Here is a 27,900-nt window from a genome sequence, read left to right on the forward strand (position 1 = left end):
TAAAACTTGGTTCTGGAATGTGCTTTTAGGGAGTGTGGGGGGGAAAAAGCACTGAATACCTGTGTTCTACATAAAATACAGTTCAGGGCAAGTCTTTCTTTTGGGGGAGGAATAAAAAAAATCTAAAAACTGCTCCTCGACCTTGCCTGTTGCTTGTTCCCCATGTTCACAAATCCCACCTGGAGCTGATTGTCCCAGCACACACTGCAGTGGTTCAGATATGCCTCAATACAGCAGTAAAACCACTTTTTAGTGATCAACCTGTTAATAAGTAACTTATGACTTGCCTCAAAATGTTTTACAGTGAAATCCATACTGGGACATCATTATTTAAGAAAGATTTAATTTTTTTAAAGGATGCATTTTATAAACTTTCGTCATTCACAGTGTTATTTAAATAATGTTGCTAGGAGTCTCTGTAATTTTATTTGAGGATGGCAAATGGACTGGGTTGGCTTTTAAACAAAAGCCAGTGATGCCCTTCAGGCCCCTGAGCTCTCCAGCAGTTGAGCACACCATTAACTACTTGATGTAATTATAATTTCATCTGTCAAAACCAGGCCTTAGCCTTGCACATATGGAGCTGGTTTAGTACCAACGTGTAGAAGGATCTGCAGAAATAAACACAAAGTTTTGCTCCTAAATAGGCACCTGTACCTCAGGCCCAAGTCTGACCATTTAAACTGGTAGGAAACTCAAACCTGGCTTCTGGAAGTTCTCAGTCAGCAAAAGCTGCGTAAATGCAATGTGAATGTTTTGCATGAAACTGCAACTGTTTCTTTTCTAAAGTGAATTCTGTGCTTGTGGAATATAACATTTCAAGCCTTTTTCCATGTTCAAAGGACAACTGGCAGGAGTGTGAGGGATAAATCAAATTAGGGCAAGGAACTTGTGAGAGATGAGGGAGCTGTAAAAATTGTGTGGGGAGAGACCCAGGTTTGTTTTCTCTTTCTCACTGGTGATTTCTCTCCAGCCTTGCTCCTGACTGTCCCTGGGCCAGGGTGCAGCAAGCCTGGCTTTGCTCTGCCATCTCTTCCTCTACCGCTCACATAATTAAAACAATGACACAGCTAGAAGTGAAAGTTTTATTTAATAAATATAATTTTCATAAACCATTTTCAAAACAACTACTGACCAAGCTGTACAAGGAGCAAGCACACAGCCTCGCTGTCAGAGGAGCAAAAATAACATGAGGCAGCCACAGTGTCAGAGGTCCAAAATTCTTTGTATTATTGCTCATTTCCAGTGGGCAGCGCCCCTAATCTGCCTAAAATTAAGGTTCAACATCTTTTAAAAGGTACTTCTTGCAGAGATGAGACCATTCTATTTTTTTTTCTTCAAAGAAGCAAGCTCAGTACCACGTCAGTGAACAAACAGGAGTCTAGATGATGATTTGATATTTCTGTATGCATAAAACCTGAAATCTGTCATGGGAACCGCAACTAGGAATTGTAAAAATACATTCTTTGAGATACAAATAAGATCCTCCTGCAGCAAGGTGCGCCTCATTTTCAACTGCATGCCCCACAGATCATCTTTTATCCTGTTGTCAAAATGCAAAAAGGGTGAGAACCTGCTGCCGGTTTGAAGTAATTTCCTTGGAAAGTGCCGAGGAGAGATGAACAAACCCCCGGGCCATGGAGGTGCAGCCAGGGTCTCTTCCAGCCAAGCCTGGCTCTGTGCCTCCAGGAGCGGCGCCCGCGCGTCCCGCAGAGCTCTTCACCCCCGACACGGCCGGAGCTGGGCGCTGGCACCAACACAGCCCAGCAGCACACGCGGCTCTGAGCGAGTCCCGACGCCTTTGGAGCTGCACTGAGCTGAAGGGAGAGAGAAATCCACAGAAAGCAGAAGCCTGGCACATCTGGCACATCTGGCAAATGCGCGACAAGAGCGGACAGAGCCCCTGCTACAAACCGAGACGTCCCCAGAGCACAAACCCAACCGTGCCACTGGGAGCAAACAACAGAGGCAGAGGAACGTGAGAAACGACCAACAATAAAAACATTTGCAGAAAAAAATTCCCAGCCTGGAGCTGCAAAGGAGAGAGCGTGGCTGGGAAATAATTTAGGAACAGGACAAAGGCTATAATGAAAGGTTTGCCCCGCTCTAGGAGCAGTTACTACACAGTGACACCCGTGTAACAATCTGTGTAAAAAAGCAGTGGCGAGAGCAGTGACAGTGGTGAGTTATTAGGGATTCTACACAAAAAAAAGAGAACTTCGAAATAAGTGGTTCAAAAGCACATTTTGCTTGAGCACTTTGGAACACTGAATTTCACCAAAATCACAAATATTTAGAAGCACAGCAATAGCAGATAGAACTATGAAAAGTAATTTAGGCTGCAGCTTTGAGACTTCTAGCACTAGAAAATGGTATTTTTTTCCAATAAAGGAGTTACACTATCATAAAAAAAAAGTTTGAAAGTATTACCAAATATTTTCAATAAGAAATTAGAGGTGCTTAATATGCATTCTAAGTTGCACAAGCTTCTCTCAAATAATTCTGAACATGAAAAAAACAAAGTTTTCAGCATTCCTTCCTTTGAAGCTTCTGTTCCCCCTTCCCTGCTGCAATCTTAAAAAATACAGAGTATTTTTAAGCAAGATATTTTCATTTTAGTTTTTAAAACAATTCAGAACATCTCAGGTGGTTTTTTTTTTTTTCCCACTGAATTCTCTTAAAAGCATGAGTTTGGCAACTAAAATTGTTTTCCTAAGTAACAAAACCAAACCCTGTTTTTCCCAGAGGCAGAACTGACCTGCAGAGATTCGGGAGTGGCTGTGGAGAAGGTGCTTCCTCAGGGACACTGCATAGTAAAGTGAGTGTACACCACTCTTGCTTTGAACTACAAACATCTACTACAGGCTTTTATGGATTTCAAGGCTAAAAGGTAAATAATAGAACATTTCCTCCCCATGGCAAAGCCTCCCCCACCCGTTCACCATCACCCTGGGAGGTGAATGCCAGCATTACACTGAATTAGCTGGATTTTTCAGTTTCCCTCATGAAGGACTCTGCACTGTGCCCAGGGCACAGTGAACTGGCTCCTACACTTCACCTATCCAAGGAGTACACAAAGTCTTTTGTCCTCGAATAGGAGCATTTTCAAAAATACTTGCGACATCAACATAAAATCCTGGTGACTTCCACACAAAGTTATTTGTCACACCAAAAAACCTGCCCTTAAGCAAACCACATCTATGCTCTTATTCAATGAGACATTACTGACTCAGATTTACTGCAAAGAGAAAAATATACCTTGGCCGAGGGATGGATTCTTAAGTCCTTCCTGAATTGTTTAAATGCAAGTTTCTTCGGTAACCTTACAAACACTGGGAAAAGGGGAAGGAGGGGGAAAGGGAGGAGAGGAGATGGAAGGTTTTAAAGAAACACATAATGAGCGCAAATTATTCTTCAAATACACGACTGTGCTGCTTTTGTGCATTATCTACTCAACACCCTGGTGTGGTAAAAGCCAAAATACATCACCTAGAGAGCTGGGCCAGTGGAAATGCTTGGAGTGAGGTTTCTGGCCAAGCCTCTGCTTCCCCTGCCACAATGAACGCGTCCGGGTGCCAGGGCAGGACACACGAACCACACGCACGGATGAGGGCACACGGTGACACACACTGACAGGACAATGCTGTGCCTGACACGGAAACAAGCACTGCTGGAAAGTGAGACACTGTGGCTGAGGTGTAAAATACAGCTAAACAGCAGATATCTGATTAGAGTAGTAAAATAATTCTGTATTTCCTAGGTATCCATGGCAGCATGAAGAGTCCTAGGAGGAGAAGCTACTAGGAAGAAAATCACTATTTTAAACCCAGGTTTAATATAGATATGAAGTATAAAGGAAGTTATAGGAGTAATAAGTGTATTTTGCTACTATGGAGGGATCTGGAGGGATGACCGGCAGGTTACTGCCTCTCCAGCTGGATCCAGGTTTTCAGCCCTGTGCAGTGGGATTAGTCACGTTCATACCTGCTGCAGGAGAAGACAAGGCTCAGTTTTAGTGTTTCTTCATCCCCTAGGCACTGGCTGGAGGGAATCTAGAGCACACTGACATTTTCAACCTCGAGCTTCGCTGCACTCAGGCATCTGAAGACATGATACAGAAATGCGCTGTGAATGCTGAATTAAATATGTATTTAAAAGGAAAGTTTCCTTTTAAATTTTGTTTCTTCTTCTCATCTTGTAATTTAATTTAGAAGCTTCTTAATTTCTGAACTGATCTTCACCAAGAACAGTGAAAAAATTCCCTTGTGTGCTGCAGGTTCAAGTCACTACAAATTTAACTACAAAGTTGCAATGACAACTTCTTTCCTACGCAAATGTTGCCTTGAGCAGTGAGATCTTGGAAACTCCACAGTACCTGCAGCCTCGAGGCCTGAGCGAAGCTGCCAGGCACTAATGCAAAAACAAAGCTCCAAGAGGAGAGCTGAAATAATCCCAGTTAAAGCCATGGGCAGGAAAATGAACAGCAGAGCTGTTCAGAGGTGAGGAGCAGCATCTGAAGGATCTGATCCCAGGAAGGCGGGATCAGTTCTTTGCTCATTGAACTTGGGAGAGTCTGGGATGTCAAGAGGGTTACACTCCCCTGGCAGCAGCCCAGATTTACAGTTTTTACCCAGAGTTAATTTCAAGATGGATTTTTACACTTCTAGCTGTCCCACAGGACGAGTACTCCAGTTATGGATGGGATGTCACCGTCAGAGATGTCAGGGGGTGTCCCGGAGCAGCAGCACTTTTCCCAGCCCCCAGCCAGGAGCAGCAGGGTCCTAAGGCGCCCTTGCAGCACCTCCATCTCCCACATCCCAGGACAAGCAGCGGGTTCAGTCTCCCTGGCTGAGGGAACAGTGAACTGGTGCTGCTCCCCAGCCCCCAGCCTGCAGACACGTCTGCACTGGGACACGGAGGCACCTGCAGGATGCACCACCCGGAGCTCCAGCTGTGCAATTTGTTTTTATTGGCATTCTCAGGTATCAAAACATTGCCATCGAGGTCTCGGATCCTTCCGACAGACGGAGATAACGAAGCATTAATTATATCTTCAAAGTACAACATGACCTAATATAAATACATGAAAAAGAACAAAACATGCAAAAATTCCCCAACTTTAAAAGGATTAATAATTCAAAAAATTTATGCTAGTGAGACTTCTGCTCAATCCACCAATTCTTAACAAATTTTTCCATGTCAGGATCCAGAACCGTTAATGAAACACACAGGGCATAATAGAAGATAACCGGTTTATAATAGAAGATAACCGGTTTCTGAATTGTACTTTAGAACAACAGTGAACTGTTATATCCCTTATTATTCCAAATGACTGATTTGTCACAGTCGAGTGTTTTTCAAAGCAATGGCTAATATACTGCCACTCAAACACCAGCATAAATATTTGAATTGCATTTAACTCTGAAAAATTACTAAACTGATTGCTTATAGAATACAGAAACTGTCCACAGAAGTAACAAAATTGCTTTGCAGACTGCTAAGACAGCATCTGCAAGACAGCTCAAAATGAACGTGTGTTTAAAGGGAAGGGTCATCATGAAAAACACAACTTTCAGAAGTTTCATTGTGGAGATTCAAATTGATTCAAATTTGATCACTCAAATTTGGGAGGAGAAAGATTTCTGTCATTGCCTTAACAGGGACGTCTCAAGCATTAAACGTAGGATTCCAGTCTGCTCATACGGCAACAAAAAGGATAAAATGGTCGAAGGTAAAAGCATTCCTTAAAAAAACCCCAACTTATTTAGCAATTTGTAGATATAATTAAAAAACTCCTGGGAAGTGACTGCTGTGCAGATTAGGCCAGGCCAGACAAGCCCTGCCTGGACTCAGGAGTCCTCTGGGCTTTCCTAGGGCAGCGCCGCACACTGAGCTCGCCTCAGCACCTGCTACAGGTGTGTGAGCACCACATGGCTTCCACAAGGCATGCAAAAATGTCCCTGTCAGCAAGTGGATGAGTCCATTGTGGAGAGAGTCAGGATGCTCCTGTCGTTGGCATAGAAGGGATCCGATGAACTCCAAGATCTAAAGTAACAATAAAAGAAAAGTTTGGCTGACTGGGAACTTGTACTCTAGAGGTGAGGAGACACTCTATGAGAGCAAAAGGTAAAAGTCTTAGGAGAGCAGGCAAATGCGCCTCTTTAAAGGACTAATCTGCTAATTTCATGTAGTTACCTGCAGTTCATTCCAGCCTTTGGAAACAGAGGCCAATTCATGCCTGCTGTGTAATTAGCACACAGCTACAGCTATTGCCATCACTATGAATTAAGCAGAGGTTTTTATGCCTATTTTGCAGCTGAAGTTTTAGTGCTGTGGCTCGGGAGGCTGTGAATGCTGCCTGTGCACAGAGGCACCGTGAGGCCGTTCCAGCAGAGCCCTGAGGAGCACAGAGCCAACCCTGGAACCCCGGCACAGCCGCGTCCCAGCGGGAAAACGTGGGGGAGGCAGAACTTATCTCCAGCCAGGAACTTGTTTCATCCCTTCTGTTACACTTCAAAACATCAGGGAACCACCCCAGAGGCCACAGCTGCTGACTCAGAGGGGTCTTTCACTTGAGGACACATTACTGCCTGGGAAGAAATACTGTTCTTGGCTGGACAGCATTATAGGACTCTATGGGAAAAGCTGAAGAAGTTTGGAAGGCAGGAAATCAAAAACACAACGAGCTTATCCTCCAAATTAGGCTCTGTCAGAAATCTGCTGTTTCTTTAGAACTGTTCCATGCAGTGCCTCGACACAAGAACCACTGATGGCAGACCCAACAATTCAGCAATGATTCCTACTGTACAAGTAATGTGTGTGATCCAGCATTCTTAATAGTTTAGTGACTGACAAGTCGACAGACAATTTAATGGAACAGACAGACAAAAATGCATTTTAACATACCACACCACACATTTTATATTCTAACTGGTGAATGAAGCTATAGAAAATACTTCTCAAATACATTTTACAAGCAGTAAATTAAGCACAAGAGACTATATTCCTGTGGCCCGCTACTCCAAGCATTTGTACGACTTTGATTCAAAGTTTTTATCAAAATTTGATACAGTGTTTGATTCCATGTTATCATATTTGACAGAATATCATATCTGGCAGAATATCAGGAGCAGAGAATACAACACAAGCTGGCTACAGCAACGTTATTTTAAATAGTGCTCTTCATTCCACAGCACTTGCACAAACAACATATTCATCAGCATCACTTCAATCAACAAAAATAGTTTGCAGCTACCTCCTGGTTGAATACTTAGCTGTTTTACAGAGTACAAGTACTCAAAAGACCATCTTGTTAGGGACTGCACAATCTTCTGGAAATTTGGATGAAAAACAAAGCAGCTCAAGCTCGTGAACAAAGCCTAAACCATTTTAAAATCACCCAACAGTTTTCTTAATTGTACCTTCAGCATTTCACAACTTGTAACTGCTTCATGTGATTTAAGCAATTAGTAATTTAAAAAATGAATAAAGACTTTCTCATATTAGCAACAAAAGTATAAGGGGGAAAATTGTCCCTTGACTTTTAGACCAGGTTTTAAGTGTCAATACTGAGTGGAAGGAGCTGAAATCATTGGAGAAAATAAATATGACTGACTTCAAAAAAATCTCTTTTCTATTTGTACTGTACATAAATTTAAGTGAAACTAGAAGATTGTTCAGAGCAGTTTCAACCAGAGGCAAAAGCAAAACCCACAGCCCTTAGTGTAGCACCAAGATAGTTTTGCATATTCATTGAACTTAATCCTAATGGGCTAAGAACTCTAAAATTATTTGGCTAGATGGAACTTCATCTACAAATTACATGAGATAAGCAGAAAAGAAACCTGAGAAAAAGCAGTCTCGAAAAAAGTGTTTAATATTCTGTCAAATATGAGTTAGCTTCAATAAGTATTTTTAAGTTCTTAAGGAAAGAAAAATTGAGTGGAACAAAGAGAAAATTGTAAAACTGCAAATACATTGCAGAAAACAAAACACAGAATACCTACCTTATAAGACTACAGGTTACTAAGGCAATTGTTAACTAATAACCTTCCTTAATTAGATAACTATAAGTGAAAAGAAGTAGCATAAGAAATTTCTCATTTGGAAAGCACAGTTTTACAGAGAAGTGAAAAAAAACCCAGAAAAGTTAGAGCAACTGCTACCAAAATGTTGATTTTTAGACCAATTAAATGCTCACCTTGTAGAATAAAAATTCTATTAAACTGTTTATTTTACACATCATGCCGGCTTTCTACACAGCAAGTTTGAATTAAAAATGTATTTAATTGTAACAGTTCGTTTCTCATATGGAATGAAACTTCTTGCATACTCATACCCTAGATTTGTAGAAACACTGAATAAATTTCATAAGCAAGCCAGAAGAGAGAGACTGACTGAAAGCACAGACACCGTGTTCAACACAAGAGTTCCAACAGAGATGAGCTACAGACCAGGCAATACCTAAAGGCAGAACCAGAGCTGACAAAGCTGTCAGGGAAAATTACCCACACAGGATCTGATACCCAGTGAATGATATCACAACCTTTAACTGAAAGAGACAAAGTTCTTCAAATACAAAATGAGTTTCCTTGAAAATGCGTGAAGTTCAGTGTTTTCAGGTTTGCCTTTTGACCAATGAAGGACCATGATATCATTCAGGGACAGAGATTACGATGTACAAACGGCTATTTTTATTTCTACCCCCAAATATTTCCATATTTGTTTGCTATCCCTCTTTGTTTGGAAATGGGGAGATGGCACACGGGAGGATTCAGTGAGAGCTCCTCTCCCAGCTGGGCTGCTCACACATATTCAATTACTCAGCGTGCTTTTACGCCACTGACGTTTGTTTCACACGTGGTTTGTGAAAGGTTTATTTAGCACATACTTCGGAATGGCACACATGATTTTGACAATATACCTTCTGGAACCCAAAAAACATTGAAAATTCTTAGAACCTGAAGACTCTGTTCCGTCAATCACTCTGATTTTAGAAATAGATTATAAAAGTTATACTACAAAAATATTTCATCTTCATATCAATCAATGGCTGAAAGATTTAAAGGCTCTCCTCCTAACAATGAAGTTAGATTTAAGGGGGGGAACGTGAGCCTTTTGTACACCTTCAGGAGTAATGCAAGCTCCAAGGTAAATATTTGGAGGTTGTACATCAAGAACCAAAGGGAGAAGTCTTTTGACTTTACAAACAACTCCTGATTCGTGAAGGCAAAAAAGTAATCGTAAAAAGGAGAACAAAAACAGCAGCAAGGCTTGATTTTCTAAAGAGAAGAATGTACAAATCAAGAGAAATTACGATAGATACAACACAAGAGCTTGTAAAGCCAAACTAAACACTTCAACAGAAATCTTTCGAAAATCGGTTTTCCCCTCCCCATCCCAAAAGAAACCACTCAAAAAGAAACAAGCTAATCTTTTAGGATGAAAAAAGTACAATAAAGAGCTGCGCTTTCTACTTAGAAAAGCAAAACCTGCAGCTGGTTTCTAGACATCTATTGCTGCAGGCTCATCAGGTTCCAGTTTATAGGAGAATCGTCTGCAGCAAAGGCTATTGAGAGAAATGCCACACCTGTTGACCCGGCTTGGGCTACACCTTCCCATTAGTCGTTCCAGCATTCTTCTAACAGATGTGCATGCTGTTTCCCCATCTGAGAAGCAGCACATGGAGTCCAAGCAGTTGATACCTGAACCTGCCTCAGTAAGCTGCAAAGAAAAAAATAAAAAAAAAAAAAGAAAAAAGAAAAAAGAAAAAAGAAAAATCAGTACTCACAAATTCTAGTAACGAAGACGTTACCAAAAAACGCTTAGGAAAAGCAGGTTTTCTTAAAGCTAGAGTGTTGAATATTTTTCAATTTTATAGCAGAATTTTGAAAAATAATATCACCACTTCCTAAGGTCTACACACACTAAAATTTGTTCTTCCCAAGGTTTGAGTGCAGCCTTATTGAGTGCCTGGAAACGGCCTGGCACTGCACGTGCCTAACACTGGAAATGAACTGGTCAGGAATTCCCTCCAACAACCCCCACAGCACATGCACTTCCAGTTGGGATGCCTTGATTCACCTCTGTGGCCCTACAACAGTTTAGACCAGCTCAGCCCTATTTTAAGGGAAATTTATCAAGACAAAGCTTCAGGCTGCACAATACAACACAGCAACCCGATCCCAAATAATTCTTCCTCAAGTGCACAATGCAACTTCCTAGAATAATTGACATTATATCACCACCATAGATAACCTTGGCTTGGTACGGAACAAAAGTACATTCCTGATTGTGTGAACATGGTTTATCCAAAAGCAAACAAGGCTGATGTCAGAAAGGTTTAGTCATGTTCATGGCATCATGAAGAATAATTTAACATTAGCATAATAAACTCTTTCAACAGCTCATGTTTTGTAGGTGAGGAAAAAAAAAAAGGAATAAAAGAAATAAAATGAAAAGAAAGCAGTAACAGATGTATGGGAGTGCCACCTACCAGTGTGCTCCTCTACAGCACTGCTGCACTGAGTGCAGCATATCTGGAATCTCCTACTTCAGCAGAGAGAATATCCTAAACTGACTTCAGTAACCATTCCAAAGAGAAATAAAAATGTGAAGTGTGGGGATGCCTTTTAATTTAAATTCTCCACAAGAGCATCCTGTCAAACAAATACTGAACACAGAGGCTGAACTTCAGCATTCATTACCCTCTCCTCACACCAGTGAAAGAAGAATTCAGGGAGGAGGCACCTTTGTCCATGACAGGACACAGCTCACTTAAGACCTTCCCACAACTTTTCACTGTGACACCAAAGGTGGCTGTTGTCTGAAGATTCTAGTTTTGAGCCCCAATTTCTTCCATGCCACCCACAGTTTCCAAACACTGCAAGGAAAGCAAAGAATCTCAAGAGTTGTGGGAATGGTTCACTATGAGTGGATACACTCTCTTTCCTAATTCCCCCAAACAGGCAGCTGGACACATTTACAGCTTCACAAGAGAAGAACAGCCTACACAACAAAGAAGAGGCAGCTAACAGAAACAAGAGGCTTTTGGAAATACAAGAGAAAAAAATCTCAGCTGGTAGGACAAGAGGAACACACGCAGAACTGGTGTTTGTTTCCACGCACCTTTTCCTGTCCCTGCCCCTTTCTCAGCCGTGTGCCACATTCCCCACAGCCCCTTCAGACTGTCCCATCACACCACTCATTGTGATTCTCACAGGACTGTCACTCAGCAGCTGCTGGAATGTACAGCACTCTCTACAAACTGAGCCCCCTGACCCTGGGGATGCCTGTACCTCAGAGGCCGTGGCTGAGTACAGGCAGAACACGCCTTAACTCACACACTCATCCGGGGGGTCTTTGGGATACAAAAGGAACATTTACTACGACAATGAACTTCTGTACCTGAGAGGCAGGAGCAGAAGATTTGCAAGTGACAGGTGTGAAAAGGGTTCTGGTTAAAAGACAAAACAAAACACATCTCAACAGAGCCTGAGCCCCTGAACACCCTCATGTGATGTCCACCATGACTGGTCCCAACTGCAGTGCCACAGAAGATACCAGAATCAGGAACTGCACGCTTTGCAGCACTGCAGTACCAGCAAATATGACCTTCAGAACCACCTTGGAATGTGCTCCCAGAGCAGAAGGAATTCCCATTTGGAGGTCAGCAGGCAAACCCCCCGCTGCAGATGGAGTGACCTTCCCAGCCTTTGTCACAGCAATACGAAACTGTAACATTCCTACACCCAAGGATTTCAAACAAGTATTTAGTTCATCCATTACCTCAAGTAGACCTTCAAAGTTACTGCAGAAAGTCCAGCTGTATGCTGGATCAGATGAACCAGAGCATTTTTTCCTTGGAATCTGTTACCCTGAGAGCCAGCAGTCCTGGATATTATCCAAAGACTGTCATAAAGAGGAACCAAGAGTAACCCAAATGAGCTTCCAAGGAGCAAACCCTCAGCTCTGGATTTTGGAGGTCTAATGTCTCTGTTTCTGGAGACTCTCCTTTATTCTTCACAAGTTAGATACAAAAAGCTAGGATCATGCTTGAACCACAACTTATGGAAAAGTTAATATCACTTTTTAAAAAAATGGCAAATGCGACCTTACATAAGCCTGGAAACAACAATTCTCTTCTGTCAAACTCACAGTTAAGTGCAAAGAAATACTGTGAGAACATTAAGGACAAAAAACCCAATTAAACTTTATATGTAGATATATTGTTTATCATTGCTTGGTGAACATGAATTTTTGTAGTTAGATCCACTGCCTGGAAGGAAGCTAGATATGCTAGAGAATCCCTTTTCTCACCTTCTCTCTGTGGAGGACAATTATGGTCATGGTTTTATACCAAAGTAAAATCTGGCATGGCAAGGCAGGAAGGCATAATGTTCCCTGAAGACCTGAAACAAACCCTGAGGAAACACTAGGCAGGAGGGACAATGCTTTAAAAAAAATCAATGAGTATAGAGAAATACCAGATATTAATATTTGGGCAGCAAATAAAGTATGTTCACAAGATAAGACCTGGAATCTCAAGAAACATAATACTTCATATGAGAATGGCCCATTGGATGTAATAAATCAAAAAGCAACTGAGGTGCAGAATTAAAGAATGATTCAGCTTGATAAAGGAAAGGAAAAAAAAAAATCAAACCAACATCGTGTGATGCAATTTTTCTTGCAGATACCAGAAATACGGGTATTTTGGAGCTGGCTCAATGGCTGTCTCTGTATGATATATGTAAATAAATGCACACACATTAGGGTACAGTGGGAGTACTACCTAGTGGAGGTAAGAACTGTCGGGCAGACAAGATGGGTCTAGCAGCTGCCTATTGTCCTCCCCTCTGTGCCTGCTTTCAGCAAAGTCACATGCTGAGCTGACTGAACCCTTATCTTCTTCCATCTGGAAGGACAGAAAAGCAACAGATCTTATAAAGCACCACGTTTGCATTGCTTTAAAACAGTTACCATTGTTACAAGAACTTTCACAGGTCTGGTCTCGAGAGAACAAGGCATATTTACAAGGTCAAGAGGCAATTTTTATTTTTGGTGGATCAAATGCGGTTTTCTCAGCGCCCAAGTGTTAGAAGTGTTTGTCCTTTTTGTGCTCTACAGACTTCAACAAGGAAACACAACAAATTTGGAATCTATCTAAAATTGTTAGGTTTTGGAGTTTTGTTTTCCCCCTTCTAACAGAAAGGACCATTTCAGTTTGTTTGTCTTATTGTAGGTTATTCCATGAGCCACAAGACAGACATTTCAACCCAAGATTTAATCACACTGAAGCTGGCACATCGAGGAACAGGGAATGTGTTTAAGCCTGTACACCAAGTTAAGAGCACTGCAGGGTATTTTCCTGAGCCCAGGTCCCAGCTGCCAACATTCTGCTGCCACATGGAGCTTTTAGAAAATTGATATGAGATGGTTATTACTATTCCACAATTAAGTTAGGATTTGCTCCCTACTGTAAATTTCAGTATCTCTAACCCTTAATATACCATATACCAAAATCCCAAACAATGAGATTTAAAATTTTTAGAGAAAATATATAGGAATGCTGACATCTAACAACTTCACTGCCATGATGTTTTCATCACTTCTTTTTCTATTCTTTGTATCAAGTGAACCTACGAGTGCTAAATTATTTCATTATTTCTGAGTCATTAGACAAAAGTTTCTTCAAGCATGTAGTACGTGCACTTTTGTGACTGAAGTCAAATCCAAAATGGTGCTTCTTCCCTCATTTCCTCATCTTCCTGCGATAGATTCTGTGGATTAGCCAACAGATCAACACCAAGCTATGCTAACACAATGAACAAGTCTGTGAAGGAAGAGATTACCCTTGATCAAAGTGCAGCACATCAGGGTGTCCTAGCACACCTCACTAGTGGGAATTCATGCTTCCACTTGGACAGTTTTCTCAGAAATCATACGTTCCTTACAGAAAATATAAGCTGTAAAAGGAACAGAGACCTCTCTGCTCTTCACTCGACACAGCTGGGTTGGGTCAGACCCAAAAGCTGTAGGGGGGAATCCTATGGAACAGGAGCTAAAGTTAAAAGTACAGACAAGGAATGAAGGCCACAAAGCCAGGGCCTGGAGTTCTGGACACATCTAAAGAGCAGATCTGGACTGAGATGAAGGGAAAACCAGGCAACAACAGATTCATGGGGCTGGAGATGGGGAAAGAACAGGGTTTGGCTGTGACAAGGTAAATGCTCCAGAGCCCTGGACATAACACTGTGCACTGACAGCCTTCTCTGTAAATAAAACCCTTGCTTGATGTCTTACATTCCCCCTGTCCTGGGTACAGCCCATAACACACTGTCCAAAGGTGGAAACTCTGCAAACATAGTTAATCCCATCAGTAAGTAGAATTAAAACATCTGTCCAAGCAGCACTTCTCAAATGTGGCTTAAGATTTCTGACAGTTCTTACAAAGCACAGGACATACATGCACACAGAACACTTTCTTTACAGAAAAAAACATGGAATGATACAGTGGGACCTGGTTAGGACCCTAAGATGCACATTTCACACATTCCAAGAACAGGAGAGGCAGCTGTGGAGGAAAGCAATGCTCAGTCAGACTCCAGCTAAGCACAACTCCTGCACCTGCCTGTGCTGCCTCATCTCCTCTTCATCCCACGTTCCAAAAGGGACAGTGCAGTTCTGACTTACAGGAATCACCTGGACACTTAGAAGATCCCCCTCAAAGATCTTAAATGTACATCACCAATGTACTCAATATAAATTAGAACATGTTTTGCACACTGTGAGGCCTACAGAAATAAAAAATTATTGTAACGTCATAGTTCTCTTTTAATATGCATTCATAAAATAAGTCTTCTTTTGATCTCATGAGAAGAGTAAGCATTTTGGCAGAACAAGGCATAACTCAGTTTAACCTGGAGTTATGCTCCTTTTGAGACTTTTAATACATATTTACAAACAACAAAAACCTGCCAAAGTCTGTTCATCAACCTCCATGCATTCTGCAGTCACAAAGGATGCAATCCCCAGGTGGGCATGTACCAGATTAGCTGCTTTACAGCTACATATTCACCAGGCAGCTCTTCTGTTTCATGCTCAGTTTTCCTTGCCTTCTTTGCCCTATTGCTTTGGGAAAACCATAGAAACCACCTCACGCTCTTCACATTAGATTTTATTGAATACAGTGAAGTGAGTAGTTTTTGTCTATCAACTGATTTCCCTTTTCACAAGGGAAAGGCAAGGATCCACAGAATAACTTCTGAACTTTGTCCAAAAACAGAATAAAGAACTAGAGAAACCTGAATCCTTGTTTGCTTCTTGTTGCAACTGCGTATTAGAAAACTACTGCTTGTACTTCAGGTACTATGGGATACTCAAGTGCAAAAATTCTGATTTACAAGAGAACTGGATTTACATAATCACTTGTTGCTCATGGACAAAACAGATTTCCCCTTTTTTTTAAACTCTTCCCTAAGTTGAATATGAAGAAAATTGCATCCCATTAGCAAGGATTCTCCCAGTTTTAGAATTTTAATGGCTACAGTGCTGCATTCCTAGACAGCTTCATTTTCCTTTGACTATCCAGCTGCATAATCATTAAGACATGTTTAGTTTCTGACATTTTAACAGAATCTTCTGTTCTAAAACCTTTGGTGTGGGTATGATGTGTGACGTAATTCACTTAAATAATTCACTGAGAAAACAGAGACTTACATACACTTATCCAAAGTTCTTAAAAGGTAACTTGATAAACCAAGGTATCCGATAAACTAAGAATTTGAAAAGCTAACTTGTAAAAGCTTTTGCAGAGGAACTTCCCCAATATGTTCTTAAGTTTAACAGCTTTCAAAAGCCACACTGTACTTTGCCTGTTTTAAAGCTATTAAGTGCTGAATTCAAAACAAAACAAAAAAATAAAACCAGCCCACCACTATCCCCCTGGGTGTTTGGAAATCCAAGGTGTTGTGTTTCACACTGGGGTCACTAACACCACAACACAAGGGCCATTTCAAATTTTGCCTTGTAAAGTTGTAGTGCACTCTCAGAGGAAATACAAAACTTTTCTCTTTTGGTTAAACGAACAGCAATGAAGTCCCTAAAATGTAGGTCAGTTGGTTCTCTTATGCACCTATTTGCACATTTTTAACAACAAAGTCACCTTGAAAAATATTTAAAAGTAATCAGATCTTTGCATTAATTCTTGCAATAGGATGCAGAAGTAGATATTGGCGGAATTTAACAGATTGAGACATTGCTGATGCATATGAATGCTTAAGTCTTACAAAAGAGAATCAGCATTTGACAGCTTTTCATGTGCTGAACTCAGTGCATTTGAAGAGTTGCAGAATCATGTTTTACCTAAATAGACACATGTATGCTTTGATCTTGTTTTGAATAATTTTCTGGGACTTTGTAGCCAAATGCCTTTAGGAATATATATCTATACACATTGAAAACAAACAACACTCACTTTATAGCTGCACAAAACAGACACAAAAAGCCTCAGCTGCACAAGGGTATGGACGCACCCAAGCTTCAAACATTTTCTGCTCTTTTGACACAATTGAAAGCAAATTAAAATGGTCAAATAACTCGCAAGAAATTGCTGTCTGAAGTACATGGATCTTCCTGTCACAGCCTTATAAAGCTGAAATTATCCAGCATGCAAAATGCACTTAACTTTTATCATTAAGAAACTAAAAGCATTATAACCATGCTAGAAACTACTAGATTATTTAAAAATGGATGCAAGAACAGCTGATCTTTATTCTGGAAATTGAGCATCATGCTAGGGATGTTTTTTCCTTAAAAAAAAAAAAAAAAAAAAGAAAAAGCACGTCCAACACATGCTACTTAGGAGAAGCATTTGGCTCAGAAACAAAGAGCAAAGCTTAGAAATCATCAAACTGAATGTTTCTGCACTACAGGTATTGCCCTCTCAACCCCGCTAATATATATTCATGCCTCTTCCCATCTCTCTCAGCACTGGTTAGTTCACCTTGAGCATGCATAAGAGTTGATGAGGAACTGTCCCTCCTACTCTACCTAATTTTGCTCAGCTGATTCCTTGCCCTGGACAATGGCTGCAGTGCGATGAACTCGTCACTTAAAGCAACTCTGTTGGAGTACATCTACAATTGGACAGAGAAGGGATGGAACATACATGTCAGTAAGTAGCAGCAGTAATTTTCTAAGAGAAAGACACAGGACAACACATTGTTATTTAAGTGGAATACACATCATATACAGAACACAAGCCTGGTACCTTCAAGACAGCTCCTGGGACCATCACATCCAGTCACTGTTTGGCAGGACCATTCTTAAAGTACCTTTGTTTTCAAACTGAGAGAAAAGGCCTACACACTTTTACATCTGTGCTTTACCAGACACCTTTATTCTATATTGCCTTCTCCCCTCAGTAGTGCTGTGATTTATCCTTACCCAAAGACTTCTATTTTGATTCACATTTACCTTACTGTCCAATCCCTCCTGTATGATTCTGTAACAGACCTGTACTGAGAAATCGCCCACAAGCTACTTCAGGGCAACTGACCTCAGAGAAACATAAGATGGCTTTTCTTTAGGCCAGCAAAAAGCCTTGAAACACAGCAAAACTAAAATGAAATACGGTAACACACATTCACCTTAAGTGCATTAAGGAACATGAAGTTAACCAAGCTCATCCTCTATAAAAGTCAACTCATGCTTTTCTGTCAAATTTTTAATCTTCGGATACCCAAAATGAATGACTGAGATTTAAATTGCTGTGACTGAACAATATTTACATTCAAAAGCCTATCAAATTTCTCTCTCATATTTCTCTGCTCTCTTATGAACAACTTAGCTACATGTTACATCTAACAGAACAGAGGCAAACTCACACTTGATGTTATCACCTTATAGCAACAAAAAGATATGAAATCAAGGTATGGCAGATTCCTACAGATACAGTGAATTCAGAGCACTAATCAGGTAAGTCAGACACACAAAAAATTTCTGAAAAATTAAAACAATAGAGGCAAGAATTTTCAGCTGAGAAATATGTGTTTTGCTCACTGCTCCTGGGATTAGTTCAGAATTTAAATGATGGCAGACAGAAACAAATAACCTAAATAGCTGCAATTCAAAAACATGGAACTAGATCATGTAACAATTTATCTTGTCATGATAAAAAATATAAATCAAGCTTTTTCTTTCCCTCAATATGAAAATATACTAATGCTGTCCTACAATTAAAAATGAATAATTAAACATGTTCAGTTATACAGAGGTTGCACCTACACAATGAAAAATAACTTAAAAGGACAATATACAAAGTTCCATATTTATTCCTTCAGTGACTTCCACAGAATTCACTAGCATCAGTCATCACCCTTAGCATTTAGGACAAAGACATTCTCCAAACCCTTTCTATCTGAAAGTTGGTCTCTTCCTCTGCTTGGAAATGAAAAGAAAAACATTTACTAGGAATTTTAAACACAGATTATGAGATATGATCATAAAAGAAGCATTCTGCCACTTCCTGACAACAAATGTGCTAAGCTGATGATCTGCTCCTCCTCAGTTATATCAACTTCCCCAGTGCAAGAACAGTGAATGAAATCCAGCGGAGCTGATTGTCCCATTAAAGCAAGAGCAGGGAAAAGTCAACAGATCAAACCTCAAGAAAGGAACAAAGAGGTGCCTTCTATTTGCAAATACATTTGTAGCTATAATTTCACTATCAGACACACAAAGTGAAACCACTGGATGGCTGCTGAAGAATTTCTGGTCAAATCCAATTTCAGATACCTTGATTTTGCAGCATCAGGAATTAAGAATTTTCAGAGAAATGACACTATTTTGGTAAACAGAGACCCCAGTGCTGACTCTGTCAAACGCAAAGTAGAAAGCAAATAAGGAAAAACATAACTAATAAAGATGCACAAAGCAAAATCCCCATGGCCAGAAAATAAGCTATAGCCACAGGAAAGCTGTTAGATATTCATCAAGATTCCTTCTTAAAAATAAAAAGTCCTACTGTGTCCTTGACTGCCCAGCTGTAATGACATTAAACTGAACCCAAAAATTCTCTAAAGCAAGAGAATGCAGCAGGAAGTATATGGATAAAGGCAGGAAAATCCATGTGGCTTTTTGGGTTTTAATTCAAGCACTTCAAGAACATGAAAAACCTCAAGAACCACACAAATACCGTGCCAGGCAGCAACAAGTGATGTACAGAAAAGAAGGAAAGAGAGTGCTTGATAAATATTGCCACTAGTTTTTGAAGGCAGAAAAATAGATGTTTAAGTATCATTACCTGAAGACACTCTAATCCAAGAAGTGCAGTAATGTGCAATCCAGATTCTTACCAGGCCTAGCTGAACAGCCCTAGGAAAGCCAGAGGTTATTTACCTCAGCTTTAAGCTACTAAATTCCAAGGCAGGAAAAAGCAGCCAATATTCCAGTTTTGGAAAGAGACTAGTGGGATATTTTGGCTAGCAGCCAGCTTCTCAGCATGATGTTGATCCTAGGCAAATTAAGGAAATATCTCACATGGATTTTTTTTTTAAACACACAAATTAGAAGGGTAATATCATTTAAGGAAATCAATGTGCACTTCCATCAAAGTAATTACAAGGTTAGATGCTAAAGATACCAGCACTGATCAGTGCAGTCAGGAGCTCAGTGCCACTTGCATTAAGCAATAAGGACACCACAAAATCCATTTGGCACACAGGTGGACAGAAAGCTGCTAAGAGGTTTCAGACCATAACTGGGCATGGGATAGCTCTGTCAGCTGGGTTCTTCATTCACTTCCACTATTTTTGGCCCTGTGCTAAGTGATCTCTCATCAATTGGTTGAAAGAAAGCAACATCACCACCTGCAGACCTGTAGAAGATGCAGAAGACAACAGGTTATTGATGGATGTTATTCTGTAATCTGAATGTAGCCGGGGACTCATTATTCCATACTTGGCACTGATGTCTGCTGTGCTGGAATGTTGCATCCACTGGTGAAATCCAATATTCAAGATGAGGTTGAAGAAGGGTGAAAATTACAGGAGAAACACAGGAATGATGAGAAGATTCTAATACAACCTCTTTTGACTGAAGATGTGAGTCCAATCTACCTATCAGTGCTAAAATTAACTTGATCACAAAGCTAACTGTGAATAGAACAAACACTGTAATAGAAGCCTTCTCAGTTTAGCACAAGTAGTATAAAAAGATAAAACATTGAAAACTGAAACCGGAGAGACAGACAGTCACTGTTAGAACAATAGGGCAGGATGACTTCTCCGTAACTCTCTAAAAAGAAGAAAACGCTCTGAGATGAGATATTTACCTAAAAGACAGTCTAATCTCACCAGAATGGTTTAAAAGATTTTTTGTAGCCTGTGTCAGGCAGAAGGGACATTCCATTACCACAGCATAACTTTAGACCTTGTCTATGAATCTGTAACTGCCACATGGGTAATTAGCTTTAATTACAGAACCAACAATCAAATGCATAACCTATGAAATGACTAAGATTTAAGAAATACTAATTAAAACAAGTTTTACTAAAGTAATTTTAGAAATTATTGTTTCCATCATATTTTAAGAACTATTCAGTGCCAATTATAGCAGTAGCTTCTAATACTTCTAATACCTAGACAAAAAGTGAGTTACCATCTGTAAAGCAGCATAAAAATGCACAGTATGATCCTTTCATACAGATGTAAGCTGACATGCAAAAGACTGAGTGACCCCTTCATAAATAATTCTATTCTTTTTATTAACAATTACTAAATATAAACATTACTGCCTTGTAAAATGGTGTCCTCACTTTCATAATTTTAAATTAACGAGTGTATTTCAAAATGAGAACACTTCTCTGCATTAAGCATGACAGCAGTGTAAGAGGGTAACTACTGGTGGAGTTGGATACGAAAGCATAACATTACCTGAGCTTTTTCAGTACTTGTTGGTTGCAGATGTCTGTACAGCACTTTCTTCACAACATCAATAAACAAACAAGCAACTACTATGAGGATTATGGCAAACCAAGCAGAACCACTTGACAACAGTTGAACAAATACAAAGTACATGTCCTGGGTATGTAAAAATGGCCTGAAAAGTTAAAAGAAGCGGCAATTACTAAAAAAGAACTTAAAGGAACAAAAGTACAGCACAGGCTGTCTCAAGTGTACCTTATTTTCCATCAGGCAGAGAGACTCAGGATGCAGAGTCACAACTGCACCATGTCCATGTGAAAGTCAACAACCTGATGGACCTGACCTGCAAATGAGCTCCAGGGAAAGAGGGTGCTGAACTCTGGACAAAAAGGATTTGATTTAAATTGTGTTGCAGAGAAACAATCACCACTCTATCTCTCCAGACTCCAAACTACAAACAAAAATACTTCACTGATTCAAACCCCAGCATCTTTATTTCTGTTGCAATTATTTACCTATTACATAGCACCTCTGGGAACCTATTTTTGCTTAGAAATGCCTTTATAGTTACAGGCTGTCAGAGACAGCTACTGTGTGTCCTTGAGCACAGGACTGCACAGCAGCGCTTCTTAAATGTTCCAAAGAATCACCAAAAGCAAGTGGCCAGTCTAGATTTAAAATGTTTTTTCCACAAACCTGTTGAGTTTTCCTCAATTTTCCACAAATTGAGAGCAAGATGGTAGAACATAATATTTCAGTGTTTTTTAGCTTCATCTATGTTACATGTGATAAAAATGGGTGAAAAACCACTTACCAGATAATTCCCCCATAAAACAAGGAGAATATGAAATAAAATACAATGGATCCCCAAGTAACAAAATGGTTTATCCATGTCCAGAAGTGAGTTTCTAGTGCCATCTGAAACAGAGATAACTTCAGTGAGCTTCTGTTTTCCACCCAGTTCACAGAAAATGATAAATACCAGTCAGAACACATTTATTAGCTACCATCCCAAACACTAAATGTTGTTGTAACACACAATAACTAAAGAAAAATTTCAAGCACTGTTGAAACTAAACATAAAAGTCACTTGTCTGGAACCCTCAAGAATCAGTAACTTTGGAATCAATTTTAAATTACTGCTTTATTACGTATTTGCCTATGCATCCAAACCCAGAGTGTGATACCGTACCTTCATCGTAACAGTTATAACCATAACGGTGAAGACCAAAGTACCAAATGTCCAGTTCCCAAACATCTAAGAAAACGGCAAGGCAAAAACCATGGAAGAAAAAAACATCAGTTAAGAGCATTCACAGTTAAATTCTTCTCAAGTCAGCTACACTAAAGAAGTAAGACATAAACTTGTGACAAGTAATCGTCATGAAAAAAGCAAGGAGGATACAGCATACTACTAGAAAAAAATACAGGTTATGATAAGAGCAAAATTAACAACCCACAAGTCATCTTTCTTCTTGCTTCAAAATAAATCACCACAAAGGCTACATGAAAAAAAAAAAAAAAAAAAGCCCAAACCAGTAATATGAAATGATAGTAAAATGAAGATGCCAATTTGATCAATAATTATAAGCGTCCAATAAAAGGAAATATTGGGTGGAAGGTATTCACTTTAAGAGCAAAACACTTTCGAGTTTAAACACTTCCAGCTAATTTTACACATGCAGCATCAAATGAAGGTTCACTTTTAACCCCAAGCACAATTCTACAATTCAAAAATAATGGTGCCATTGTATTTTACAGAGAAAATTCTAAGGAAAAGACACTTTGTTTCAAGGCTAATAAACACAAAATTAAGCGCTAATTCTGAAACACTGGAATCTGTCACTTTCGTATTCTCCTGTGCACATAAATTAAACTATCAAAACTCTGAACAAGGTCTACAACAATAAAATCTCAGCTCTGACAACCAAGCAGGGATGCTGAGGTTGTATCTATCTACACACATGCTACTCAGGGCTGCTTTCTACACCAGGTCCAGCCTGGAACTGGCTGGGGGATCACAGGGAAGATGTTGCTGTTTTGCAGCTGCTTTTGCCACTGACAAACTGAACAATGACCAAATCCTCAACTCCGTGTTTACTGGCAGCACACTAAGCAAGCAGGGAGGAAGGAACCACATGCAGACAGGCAACCAGGGACATCCTAGAGCTGATGTGTCAGGACAGCACAGGGGCACGGAACTGGGATTCACACAGTTGTAGTTCTTGTTGCAGAGCTCTGACAAAAAACATCCCAACAGCCTGAGGACAGATCTCACAACTGCTTCTCTCATCTATACAAAAGGTACAAAACTGAGGCAGCTGTGAGTCTGGATTTTCTGATAATTTTAAAGATCTTTGTGATAATATGCCTTCTCGAAGCCTTGGATTTACTTGTCCTACCAACAGTCACGGTTAACAAGTAATGTACTTGTTGTTAACTGCTGCAATATTCATCTTAGAAGTAAAATTAAACTTCTCCTGAGTGACCTGTGAAAAAAAGTGTCTTTGCTAACACTGCTCTCAGTGGTCACAGAGTTAGAATGCAAAACACAAACAGCTTCTTGCCACCATTTTATTTTTGAACACATTTACACCGTGGATGCTGCATCCTTTAATCCTATGAAGTAACAGATACAATATTTTGTATCTCCTCCTCTTCTAAACTCTTACCATTTGCCTGTTAGGTTTCAATATCTGACGACATGCACAGCATGAAAAAGGGGGGAGAAAAAAGAACTAAAAGATCAAGCAGTTGCACAATGTGTTGAGGTAATCCCAAAGCACCAGTGTTAACAAATTATTTACAATCTCTTCTATTCTGCTGTGCTCTGAACTGAGAACTTGGAACAGAAACGTGAGGCCTTGCACTACCACTACCCTGTACCACAGATCTGTAGAGGGGATCACTTCTTGAGGACTTTAAAAAAGCACTGCAGCAGTGCACAAAATCCTCTTGCCCTTAATTTTGGCTTTTCCAGGCACACGTAAAATTTGCAACTATGCAACACAGATATTTCACTGCAACACAGTTCTACTAGTTCTAATCACCATCTTTTAGCAAACACAGAGAGGCAGAGTAACTAAAACCCAGAAAAGTCCTAGAATTTATTTGAAGTCATATCACGTAAGAAGCTAAATGGCAGCTGCCAATTTCCCAAACCAAACAATTGTTACCAAATACAATGGAAGAAGTCTCTTCCTGCCCTGTGGACCTTCACTAAGCAATTCTGAAGTGAAGTGCTTTGACAGCTGAAGATGGATGCACCACACACACACTGATTCATAGTCTAAAATTACCTCATTACAAGAGTCCTGAAGGACCTTTACCAGCTCACAAGAACTTCAAATCCCACAGCTTGTAACAAACGACAAGAGAGGACACACTCATGCCTCAGCCGGAAAGAGACAGTTTAGTCTAAAGCACAACTATTTTAACATTCTTATCAAACATCTGATGATGGAATGGGTGCTCCAGGTGGCTGCACCACGCCCTTCACTGCTCCTCCCTCTGCTGCCACCCCCCAGCTCTGCCTGCAGCCCCTCAGGACCATTCTGTCCCCTCTCTGTCCGTCACTGCAGCTCTGACTAAACCTCCTGAGCTCACGACCACTCCCTGGCACCTGGTGACGCTGGGAATTCAGCAGGATGCTGCTTTTGTCCCTTGTGCCATAACTTGCAACTCTGCCAAGCACTATGAGAATTGGCAAGTTCTTCATGCCAGTATTAAGAATGGCATAATGAGAAGCAAATGTATTTTTCCATTACTACCCATGTTTAACGAGGGAAAAATCAGTATCTAATTGTTCTAAATTGAGTTAACTAACTCAGAACCTGGGGAGATAGGGAAACAGACTTGTAATAGTTTCATTAAAGCTTTAGAGGTTTTTTTGTAAATGATTCTTCCTGTGAACTTTAACATCTTTAAAATAGAAAATGTCAAATTAGTGTACGATGATTTCATTAAGTTTTGGCTTTAAAAATATTTATTGAATAAAAAGCATAATTTAAAAGCAGCTTGCACCACTAAATTAAAACAAAAAATCTGAGTAATTATAATAATATATTTTCAGGAGAAGCTTTAAGACTTCTGTCAACTTTCAGCCTAACTTTATAACAGTTACCGAAGAGAAGCCATTGCTTGACATTGCAATTAAGTCCAATTCAAAATGATTTTTGAATGAATGATTATAAATCCTTGTTTGCTGACATTCTGAAATAGGATTTTGACAAAAACAAAATACAAACAAAGTCTAAGACAACCACGATACATCTTTTCTCTTGAAAGATATGTTCTTCAGGGACATATGCTTTCTGACAACACCTTACAGTTTCCATGCTAAGAAATGTTACTCTTGAGAGCAAACACAAATGCTGACAAAGAATCTTTGATAATTGTTCATAAAACCAAAATTTTTCAGACACAGGAGGATTTTTCAAAAAAGCATGAAGAAATACTGCCAAAAACACAGCGGTAGAATAACACTTAGGATACTGTACCTGGCCATTTCCCAGCAGAGAGGTGTCTTCTCCCATTAGAAGATACGAGCCATAAAAGAAAACAAATGCATGAAAGAAGCCCAAGATGGTCCAGTAAAGAAATGGTTTAAACCCCAGATGGGCATTTTTACTGATGTCTCTGCAGAAATAAAACAGATTTTGGATTTCCTACTGTCCATAACCATCAGCTATCCACACTGCATGACTGCTACTGCTTTGAATAAATAGAACTTTCAGCTGCACTGAGACAAGTTTAACAAATGCTGACATACGAAAAATATACATAAATCATGGGCAAAGAAAGAACTCTGAGCTCTCATGACTTGGCTCTGCTTCAAGGAGCAGTCACCAATGGCCAGGGTCTCTAATGGGTCAAATTCAGAATAGCACAAACTAGAATTCTTGTCCCTGGAGGTGGAACTGCAAGAGGAAGAAAAAGCCAGATCTCCTGATACTTACCCCTTGCTCTGGTTAAAAGAACTTTACAAAATGAGAAACATCTGAGAGAAGATATCTCTTTTTTACAAAAATACCTACTTTCTTCACCAAAAAGCAGTATGCAGTGCAACATGCTACCACTGGGAGGACGTCTAATTCTACAGTCACTCCTCCTCTTAGGAAAGGATTTTTGTGGTGATTCCCCTAACCATGGTGTCCTAGTTTTTCCACTCTCCTGTCTGAGTGACTTTCACCTCCTACATGTAATGGAGGAGAAGGCTGCCAATCATGCGAGCTGACCAAGTGCTCAGTGCTTTTCACTTGTAACACGGCTGACATAAAAAGACACTTCTCTTAAAATACTCCCTTAAATTAACTTTTAGGATGAGAAGTATGTAGCTCCAATTCTCCCTCATCAAGATAGCTACTAAAAATGCCTAAATTACAGATAATAACTGTACAAACTGTACAAATATCAAGTTCAGAGCTGTGCAGATGTCACTGCTGCTGTACAAGATGTGCCCCTGTGGGAGCTGATGCAGGACATACGTACCTGTAGAGCACAGGTTTACTCTGCAATACATGCGGGTGCACATGCTGCTCAAAAAGACTGTAGATGAGGACAGGCAGGGAAGTGAAACAAATATTGTACAAAGTCAGGTATACACTGTCATAGAGCGTCTGCAAAGGAAAGCAAAAAGCATTTTATGCCTTGGAATTTATGAAGATTTATTAGCACACTTATAGCAGCAACAACTGATGAGTTACGTGAATTTGCTAGTTAGGAAAACAGCTGCACTCACAAAACAATCTAATAACAACAGCTATCAAATACAGAAAATGAAGCTGGGTATTTGCTAAGTGTAATATCTCTACTGCTCCTTGTGTCACTCTTTCCTATTTTCTTAATTCTGTACCTCAAGTGTTTCACAGACAAGATGTCACGCATGCAATACTTACTTGTTGTGAAAACAAACAGAAGAACTGATATAAAAATTGTGGTGTAATAAAGCACACATTCTGAAATAAAGAGAAGTGAAGGAAATAATTAATCCTTAGTACATGCCTCACAGCCCTAAAAGAAATTGTTAACTCTTACAAGCCGGTAAAAATACACAAGAAGAGCACGAACCATTTCAGCATTTTACTTGGCAAAGCAAAGAAGATGCTTTGCTTGAGAGGATATTTTGTTTGTCCTTTGAGACAACAAACCTGAAAAGTATGAACTTAACTATTTGTGCTTGAGAAGCACATCTCACTACAGGAGTCCAAGTAGTATTTAAGTAGAAGAAACCCATTCATGCTCCCCTTCAGTTTCTTTTTAAGAATTTCTTTGCAGAATAGATTCCACATTTTATTCAAGAAGGCTGTGCCCAGCACACGTGCATTTATTGCATGGAAGCAAACAAAGCAGAACCCAAAATGTAACACCATGGTATTGCCTTTAAATGAAAGAAAACAACTTCAAAAGGGACTTGGGAGCCAAAGCTGAAATCCCAGACAAAATTCAATAAATACAGTGAGTTTTGATTTGTTATGAAAACTGATGAACAAGTAAAAAAAAAAAAAACCAAAAACAAAAGAACCCCAACCAACCAAACAACAACCCTGCCTTGAGAAAATAAACACATCAGCCTCTTAGCCTAGACAAACTCACTGTGGTATTTATGACCTATTTCTAGGTGGAAAGACTAAACAATTTCACAGTTTAACTACATTTGGTTGTAAAATATAACACAAAGAAGCCCAGAAAACATGTTGAAACAGAGATATTTAACCTGATATCAACAAAAATCTCAGATCTGAAATAAATTTCTTGCTGGGAACTCACCTTATAAAAAAAGTACTGTACAAGGGTTGCTATTCTAATATAGTAAAAGTGCCCATGAACAAAAAGCAACTTGGAGAGGAATTTAAACCGTGCTATTGCATAGTCACTATTTCTTACAGCTTGCCTTCCTTCCTTGCCCATGATTCCTGCAATGTTTGGGAAACAAAACACAAAACAGGTTAAGTATAACAAAAACTGAAGTTTA

General features: G+C 39.8%; 1 protein-coding gene across 9 annotated transcripts in view; it reads right to left on the reverse strand.

Moving 5' to 3' along the window:
- Positions 1-1,071: 1,071 nt before the first annotated feature.
- The window catches only part of ATP11B (ATPase phospholipid transporting 11B (putative)), a 63,899-nt gene continuing 37,070 nt past the window's right edge, over positions 1,072-27,900 (reverse strand). The window contains exons 22-32 of one of the 9 annotated variants that reach the window (XR_009208200.1): positions 27,696-27,841; positions 26,825-26,884; positions 26,418-26,545; positions 25,427-25,565; positions 22,120-22,185; positions 21,742-21,845; positions 20,937-21,102; positions 17,053-17,138; positions 9,590-9,723; positions 3,259-3,332; positions 1,072-1,817 (exon numbers count right to left, since the gene is read on the reverse strand). Coding sequence is in view for 7 of the 9 variants with exons in the window: in XM_040073700.2 (XP_039929634.1) it covers positions 9,505-9,723; positions 20,937-21,102; positions 21,742-21,845; positions 22,120-22,185; positions 25,427-25,565; positions 26,418-26,545; positions 26,825-26,884; positions 27,696-27,841 (1,028 nt within the window). In the remaining 2 variants the exon portion in view is untranslated. Of the gene's footprint in view, positions 9,724-12,793; positions 12,917-17,052; positions 17,139-20,936; positions 21,103-21,741; positions 21,846-22,119; positions 22,186-25,426; positions 25,566-26,417; positions 26,546-26,824; positions 26,885-27,695; positions 27,842-27,900 lie in introns of all 9 variants that reach the window. The other 8 variants (XM_058422003.1, XM_058422000.1, XM_058421999.1 and 5 more) reach the window with 8 other exon arrangements.

This window comes from Hirundo rustica, chromosome 10, assembly GCF_015227805.2.
Source record: "Hirundo rustica isolate bHirRus1 chromosome 10, bHirRus1.pri.v3, whole genome shotgun sequence".
Classification (NCBI taxonomy): Eukaryota; Metazoa; Chordata; class Aves; order Passeriformes; family Hirundinidae; genus Hirundo; species Hirundo rustica.